Source organism: Elephantulus edwardii, unplaced genomic scaffold (assembly GCF_000299155.1).
Source record: "Elephantulus edwardii isolate Elephantulus edwardi_28Jun2011 unplaced genomic scaffold, EleEdw1.0 scaffold00028, whole genome shotgun sequence".
Classification (NCBI taxonomy): Eukaryota; Metazoa; Chordata; class Mammalia; order Macroscelidea; family Macroscelididae; genus Elephantulus; species Elephantulus edwardii.
This window is the reverse complement of record NW_006399778.1, coordinates 7,324,889-7,333,653: the sequence shown is the minus strand read 5'-3', so window position 1 is coordinate 7,333,653 and position 8,765 is coordinate 7,324,889. Positions and strand designations below refer to the sequence as shown.

Here is an 8,765-nt window from a genome sequence, read left to right as displayed (position 1 = left end):
TTTATCATGGTACTAAGTCAGGTATCACGAATAACTCATTGTCATCAAGTGAGAACCAATTCATTGCTGACCTTCCAGTGGGTTTCTGATGCTGAAAATGGCATGGAAGAAGACTGGGGGATTTGAACCATTGGAGAAGTGCAGTCATTGAGAGGTGCAGCCACCTCCTTCCTCCCACCTCCTTCCTCTACCTGCAGCCACACTACCCAAATGGCCACATTCCCCAGAAGGCATATTGTTCCCATCTATCATTCTAAGGCCAGAAAGGACTCATTTGGGATTTTTTTTTCATCCAATATATTTTAAGAACAATTTTAGGCTTATATAAAAATTATGCAGAAAATAGAGAATTTCAATACACTTCTTCCTTGTGAACACTTTTTCTTCTGTTATCAGCACGTCACATACATCTGTTTTTAAGAAACCTTTGACACTCCAACTCTACTAGAACATGTAATACTACGGAGAACCCTAGAGTTCCTGAGTCTTTGCTGGCTCTGGAGACGTGAGTGGGACAGGGGGAAATTTCCTGACAGAAATCATGTACCTTGGGAAGAAACTGGCTTCCCCCCACCCCTTTTCCCTAGTTTTAAAGCTTACCTGACTCTAAAGGTAATACCAAGCAAAATGGCGTTCTTAAAGCACCCTAAGGAATTGGGGGGTGGGGATGGGGTGTTTCAAGTGTCACTGGCAAGAAAGGCATGACCTTGTTTCTTACGGAGCTGAGGCCTGGGTAGTTCAGCCCCTCAGCCAGGCAGGGAGTGCAGGGGTAACACAGCATAGGGCCGGGAAGCTGCTCAGAATACACGCCATGGACCCAAGGGCAGCAGTACCTATGTCCAACCCTAAGACTAAGGGTCTGGGGAATGAGCTTTAATTGCTGCTAGACCTCAGCATTAAACTCATCCCCATTGGCTCCTGTGGGCCCCATCTCATCTCTCTTCTAATTTAGTGCTGATGTTATGCACAGTCATGTTGGAACCAACTCACAGATATGTTTAGAGGTTACAAATTCCATAAGAGAACAGTTCCTATCTTTCTCTGGAGGGACAGCTGGAAGATTTGACCCTCCTGCCTTTGGGTTGGCAGTGCAAATGCCTATCACCAAACTACTGGAGCTCAAATTCCATTCTAGAAAGGCGCATCAAATAGAGCCAAAGCCAAGGAATTCAAACGTGTCTGTCCTCAGAGAATTGGTCAAATGGCTGGCTGCCCACTGAGACCTCAGAAAGTGCAGTGATCTTCAGTTCCACTAAACTAGACCCCATGCAGCTCTTCACTTTTGTCCTGAAACACCTCCCAAGTGTCTCCCTGGCCCTGGCCAAGCTGGGGCTCAAGCGGAGCTTCTGAAGAGACCCCTGTATTTGAGGAAGAGACCAAAGGCATTACTTTAAATCCCATAAAAAAAAAAATTAGTCCTGCTTGGAGTTGGGAGGATCTGCAATCTGCTACCTATTCCTGGCTGACTCGGGTGCCTGTGCCCAAAAAGCTGGACAAATGACAAAGCCCAATTGTCCCCAGCTAGGCATTAGCTCACATAGGGCAGCACAACTGTCCCCAGCTAGGCATTAGCTCACATAGGGCTTCGGTCCCAAACAAACCCACACCCCAAATTTCAGGAGTCTGCTTAGGAACAGTCAACAAGAAAGCCAATTTCACATTTTAAATCAGCTTAATGCTACAAATTTTTAAGAAAGTGCTGCCCGGCTGAGGCCCTGAGGAAATCTAGCTCCCTGAGGGTAGGTGGTGGTAGGCCTCAAACCACAACTCTTGGCTGCCGCTCTCTAGAAGGCACGGCCTTGGTTCAGCGCAAAGCACGCTGGGCTCAAGCTGGTGGGGGAGAAGGCAGTGCAGGACAGTCAAAACTCTGAGGAATGAAATGAAGCCAAAAAGCCCTCTGGCAACTCAAGCCTGAGGAGGTAACATGAGTCCATCTCCCCATTTGCTACCAAGGCCTGGAAGATGCTCAGCATTTTTATGTCAGAAACAAAAACAGGTCACCAAGCCCTTCCTGGTCATCTCTGTCCTTCTGGAGTCTGTGTAAAAGCTAAGTGGGTAAAAGTCATTGGAAAAAAATCATCCCTTTCAAAAAACTTGGGGGAAAAAATCCTCCTACAAGCTACCAGAGGGAATGTTTTGGGGTACACTTCTTTCACTAGACCACCTTACCCTAAGCTCTCTGCCATTTCTCTGTGGCAGGGCTCTATTTGTATCCCTGGTGGTTCTTGGTGTGAAGCAGCCCCTGTAGAGGACAAGGCAAAACATTTGAGAGCTGCCCACAGCAGCCGGTGCAGCTGCCTCCAAACTCCTGTCTGGGTTCTCCTCAGAAGTCAGGGTCTATGTGACCTGCTGACAACTCCTGAGCTGGAGGCTGACCTGGGAGGCCAGGAAGTTGACTCCTTGGAGGGCTATTTCTATACTTTTAGAGGAAGGAATTCCACAGAAAGGGGACTCCCTAACTAGCTGCTCCCTCAGTCTTGGGGACCACTCAGGAACTTTGAGGCCCCTGCCTTCGGATGGTTCCCTGGAATCATTTCTGGGGCAGAGGCCTACAATCTAAGGCTGGCTGTTACTTGAAGCACCAGGCTGAGAGAAGAGGTCAAAGGGTCTGCAGCCACCGCTTCCTAGAATTTCAAGATCTAAGTGCAATTAGAGGTTGGGCAGACTGGATGGCCCCCCCAGAGACCTAGGCCTACCCTGCTGAGGGGAAATCTGGGCTTGGCCTGGGGCTCTAGAGCCTGCACCTACCCTTGGACTGCAGACAGTGCTGTCCTGTCTGAGGAGAAATCTTGCTAGAACTAGACCAATTTCCCTGCTAAAACTTAGGGATGACAAACAAACCTCAACCTGAAATAAATACAAAGGCATTAAGTGCTTCTTGATAAATTGAGGGTCCTTACTACCCCTCAAAAGCAACTAGCAGGACCTATTCCTGGACCTGTTTACCTCACCTGTAGCCCTTCAGGTAAGAGGTCTGAGGTCAAAAGACTCCACGAGCCTCAATAGGCCCAGCTCCCGTCATGAAGGTCAGGACTCAACCCTGGTATATACTCCTCACCCATGTGTTCCAAATTCCCTGACAGCCTCTGCTGACCAGGAGTGGAGGAGAGATGAGACCCCTGTGGCCTCCGGAAAGCACCTTGTAGCCAGTGTCCCTGTACGGGGAGAAGGCTTGTCTGTGAGGAGGTAGAGACAGGAGCAAGGCTGCTAGGGGTACACAGGACCCTCAATTAATCAACAGATTCCCAAAGTCATAGTTGTCAAAGAGGTCGCTGATGCCGTCACACCCGTCCAGACCCAACAAGTAGGCTTCGTGATCCAAGGGTGGAGAGAAGTCCATCAGCGGGGAGCTGTAATCCAGCATCGGGGACAGGAACTGGTCCTCGGTCTGCTGCAGGAGGGGTTGTGGCAGCTCTAACATGCTGTCAGTGCCCTCCAGGGGGATAAGGGGGGACTGCAGGATGTACTGAGGTGTCATCACTGGCACTGCAGACAAATAATAACCAATAGTCACATCTGGTTCTGTTGCCCAAACTGTCCCCATTCCCTAGACTATAGTCCCCGCTTCTTCTCTCTCCCAAAGGATTAGGGACGATCCATCACAGTTAATGCAACCACCACACACTCAGTTGGCCAAGCGAAAAGGGCCATAAATTACCCATAATCCCCCATTACCTCCACATCTAGCCTAGCAGAAAGCTGAATCAACCCCACAAATTCTCCAAACTCCTCATTTTTCTTCAGCTCCAGTGATGCGATCATCCTGGTCCAAGTACAATCCCTGCTCACCCAAACCATGGTGGGAGCCCCCTCAGTGATTATGTCATTTCAGCTCTTGTCTCTTCTAGAATACGTGCTCTAGTTTAACTCCAAACTCTAATGTTGTTCTGTGGCATAGAGTTAGAACAGAGCCTGTAATTATTAGAGGTTGTAAATTGCCCAGGAGAAAAATGCCCACCTTTCTCCCATGGAGCTGCTGCCTGCCTTCACGTTGGCTGTGCAACACCTCACCCACCAGGCCACCAGAGATCTAAACTCCAAGGTGTTTCGGTAGCTGAGGCTCTGTGTGATCCGGCCCCTGCCTATCTTTCTATCTACCCGTTCCTCTTAGAGTCACACTAATAACACCAGCCTCAGCTACACCAGCTTGTGCCCACGAGAGGTAAGGTAATTTTCTACATAAGGGTCTGAGATGGGGCACCAGAAAAAACCCCATCAAATCTTTCTTGATGCCTGGAATCCCACTGTCAGACCCAACCAAGCATCATTCTGAAAATACCACCACTCTAGTTTATCAACCTCATGTTCACTGTGTAGCTGCTAACTGTGGGCAAGTGATTGGCTTTTTCTGTGCTTCTGTTTCCTCATCTTTAAAATGGGATGATAATGGTATATGCACTGACAGAAGAACAAATAGGTTCGTCCTGGCTAGGGTGAAACCAGGCTGCTCCTTGGAGGCAAAGATTCTGAGGCTTTGCTTGACATATTTTGGGCATGTTGTAAGGAAGGACCAGTCCTTGGAGAGGGATCTCATGCTTGGGAGGGTAGAGGGACAGTGAAAGAGAGGAAGACCCTTGATGAGATGGATTGACTCAGTGACTGGGGTAATGGGGGTAGGTGTGACGGAGAGAAAAAGGTTGGCATTGGCACAGGACAGAGCAGTGTTCAGGGTTATTGTACATAGGGTCTATATGAGTCGCAAGCAACTTGATGGCACATAACAACAACAATAACAATGGTATCTGCCTCAGTGGGGTATAGGAGGAATATATGTAAGAGATAAAGCTGGTCTGCAGAAATCAGTATTGGACCCAGCATGCTTCCACTGTTAATAAGAACAGCCCATTGACTTGAGGCAGGCATGACATTACCTCTGTTGACAGATAAGCAAACTGAGGCTCTAAGAACTACCTAAAGGTATTTGGATCAAAACCAAGAAACCTAGTGTTTGTTTAGTGCACTGCAAAAGCATGCTAGCATTACTGAAAAAGGCCAGGGTCTGGAGCAAGAAGGACCTACTGCCTCCATTTCTTCCTTAGGGGAAAAAATAAACAAATAAATAAATAAGGGTCCATCTCTTTGAGTCACTGGAGCAGGAACTGAGATAATACGCCTGAAAACCTTGATTACACACCGGACCTTGCTCTCTTTGCTGTTGTTTATGGCACTCAGATAGAACTGCTCTGTAACAGCTGTCCAGCTGTCTGTTCACCACTCTCTGAACATTGTTTGGAGAACACCACGACACACTACAGACCCTTTCCGGGGCCCCTTCTTGATGGTGAAGGGCTGTGTCTTATTCAAGACTTTGTATCTCTAACACTAAGCACAAGGCCTGACATACAGTCGGTGCTCAATTCACACTAGCTTTAAAAAAATAAAAAGTCACACTCATGCCGTATTATCTCCTGTAATCTACCCAATAATCATAAGGGCAGTTCAAATGTTATTTTAGATGTGCAAAAATACAGAGACTTGGCAAAGGTAAAGTGGCCTGCTCTCAGTCACAAAGTCATTAAGAGGTGAGGGGCAGACTCAATGCCATGTCTTCCGATTTCCAATCCTGTGCCCTGACAGCTACGTTTAGATCTACCTCAGAATGTCAGAGCCTGGCAATAACTCTAGTCTGAACCCCTTCCACTACAGATGAGGGAAACTGAGGTCCCAGAGGGGTAATGATTTCCCTGTGATGCCAGGAATAGGGTCAGAATCCGGATCCTGAGATTACAATGGCTTCCTCTTTAGGCGCACATTGTTCCAGGTACTCAGGCAGTGACTAGGCCAGAAAGTGGAACACGTGTGTCTGTCTCTACCTGAGGGAGCCTTCCAGGAGACCTCCTCTTCCCCTCGGGTGGAGATAGGCCACATGGTCAGGGTGGAAGGTAGCCACAGTACAAGCTGTGGAGCGGACGTGAGGAGAGCTGACTTGCAGGCTATCCCCATCGTTGACAGCTCTGAAGCCTGTAAGCCCCTAGCCCTTCCTGGGCCTCAGGCTCCTGATCTGTGAAAATTCTAACCTTGCTGTGTATGGGACCCCATCGCCACCAAGGCTTCATGACAAATGAAGCAAAGGGGTTCCAACCCTGGACGGCTGTGCACATGTTGACAGTCAAGCAAGAAAGCAAAACAAGAAGAGGAGGGAGATCAGGGTGGGGCACAGGTCTGGGGTGGGAGATAGGCACAAGGGAGGTGCCCAGAGGAACAGATGGTGGGTACAGGGAGAAGTCCTGTGGAGAACCTGGGTGAGGCAGTCAGCTCGGGAGCAGACACCAGAGGAAGAACGGAGCCTGCGCTCCTGCCTCAGCTCTGCCATCAACTCGAGGTATGAACTCAGGGAAGCCATCCATCCTCCCTGAGCCTGATGACTCATGTGAAAAATCAAGGGTTGAGTTAGCTCAGGGGTCAGCAAATTCCTTTAGTAAAGGGCCAGATAGTATTTAAGGCCACTTAAGACTTCTTTGCTATGCAGTCTTTTTCAACTCTTAAAAAAAAAAATTAAACCCATTCTTATCTCGAGGACCTACAAAAACAGGCCTCCAGGCCTGTTTGTTGACCTTTGAGTCAGAGAAATGGAATCCAATCTGTGTTCTGCAGAACCCCTCTCCAGACCTCTTTCATCAGCCTCAGTTCTAGCTCTGCCTTGCTTTAAATATTTAGGTTTTACCTGAGGGAATTCTGTAAGACAAAAGGCGGAAGGAACACTGGCTCAATAGACCTCAAAGGGTCCTGCCAGTCTATATGATGCATGGACCCAAGAAAAGAGCAAAATCTCTGCTGGGGAGAGGATAGGCCTTCATGGGCTCCCATTTCTGACTTTTCCTAATTCCCACCCTTCTTGGGAGGCCTCTCTACCCGTCTACTCACTGCTGGCTGGCCCACACCTACTCCTGCTGGATGTAGCCTGGTTTGAGGCCTACTGCCTAACTCCTCAACCAGGAACCTCATCCTTGAATTGTCTTTGGAGAGAATCAGTTGGGGGATTCTGGGTACAGTGTATCATCTCAACAGCAATGAGTTTTTTAATTTTCAAACTGGAAATAATGAAATCTACCTCAAGAGTTGCTGTGAGGTATAAGAGAATAATGGATGCATAAGACAATTGTGGTCCAAAAATCCTTATTCTTCTTTCTCAATAAAGTTTTCTGCCTCTGCCTTCCAAACCAAACCCAAACCCCTTAATTTCCATTTACTGAATGCCAAGTGTTATGCCCATGGCAATTGTCACAGCAATAACAGCACTAGTGGTGGTAATAAAGACCTGGAAGAGCTGTGGTTAAGGCATCTGGCTATTAACCAAAAGGCTGGCAGTTCGAACCCACTAGCCACTCTTCAAGAGATGAGGCAGTCTGCTTTACGTCCTTGGAGAAAGATCTATGCCCTCAGAGAAAGATCTACAGCCTTGGAAACTCTCTGAGATAGTTTTATGGAGTCACTATGAATTCAGAATTAACTCAGTGGGCTTGGTTTTTGGCTTACGGAGTCAATTTCAACTTATATGGACCCCAGGTATGTCGGAATAGAACTATGTTCCACAGAGTTTTCAATGGCTGACTTGCCAGATGTAAATCACCAGGCCTATCTTCTAGATTGACTCAAATCCCTATCCTTTTGATTAACAGAGAGCAACTGTTTTCATCATTCATGGACTCCAACAATAATAAAAACAATAAAAAACCAAACCCATTGCTCATTCATAGTGACCAAGGGAAAGTAGAACTATTCCACAGGATTCCCCAGACTGAAACCTTTATGAAAGACGACTGCCACTTCTTTGGACTACAGAGCAGCTGATGAGTTAGAACCACTCTAACCACTGTGACACCAGGCCTCTAATAAAGAGCTAACAGTTATTGATTGCCAAGTACTGGGCAAGTATTTTACCTCTGTCAACTCATTAACTCCTTACAGCAACCTATGAAGCTAGAATTATCACTACCAATTTTTATGTCATTTAAAGATAAACAAACTGAGACAGAACTTAAGTAACTCTCAAAGTCACTGAGCAGGTGAGTGGAAGAGCTGAGATTCAAAGCCAGGCCTTCTGGTACAGCAGCAGCAGCAACACCCTCCACTGCACAAGGAATGTACACACACTTTATAAAGTATATAATGCAATACAAAAAGCCCTGGTGGTGCAATGTTTAAGTGCTCAGCTGCTAACTAAATGGTTGGCCATTCGAACCCACATAGCAACTCCCTGGGAGAAAGACCTAGTAATTGCTTTCATAAAGATTATAAGCAAGGAAACCCTATGGGGTAGATCTTCTCTGCCACTCTGAGTCAAAATCAATTCGATAGCACCTAATAACCACAGCAAAATGTAAAGCACACAAAACAAGGGAGGAATGACTATACTCTCTGCTGTTGGGCACCCAACAAATGCTGGCAAATGAAAGATGAGAAGAGGAAACTCTAAGACTGGTTATTCTCCCCACCTTGCGTCCTTCTGGACAGAATATCCTACCTGAGGAGACATCCAATTCCATGATCTCAGGGCTAGCACTGCTGTAGGATTGGAGACAGTCTGGGCTGGGATCAAAGGCGAAAATAGAGGAGAGTAACTCCTGGGCTGAATAATCTGTCTCCTGGAGAGGACTGAGTATCTTCTGGAGAGGACTGAGTGTCTTCTGGAGAGGACTGAGTGTCTTCTGGAGAGGACTGAGTGTCTTCTGGAGAGGACTGGGTGTCTTCTGGAGAAGACTGTCTAACTTCTGGAGAGGACTGTCTATCTTCCGGAGAGGACTGTCTATCTTCCGGAGAGGACT

The 8,765-nt window shown here is 47.3% G+C and overlaps 1 protein-coding gene across 1 annotated transcript in view; it reads right to left on the bottom strand.

Annotated features, from left to right (window-relative positions):
• Positions 1–3,226: 3,226 nt before the first annotated feature.
• E2F2 (E2F transcription factor 2) overlaps positions 3,227–8,765 on the bottom strand; it is a 19,332-nt gene continuing 13,793 nt past the window's right edge. The window contains exon 7 of the mRNA XM_006883662.1: positions 3,227–3,486. Coding sequence (XP_006883724.1) covers positions 3,227–3,486 — 260 coding nt within the window. The remainder of the gene's footprint in view (positions 3,487–8,765) is intronic.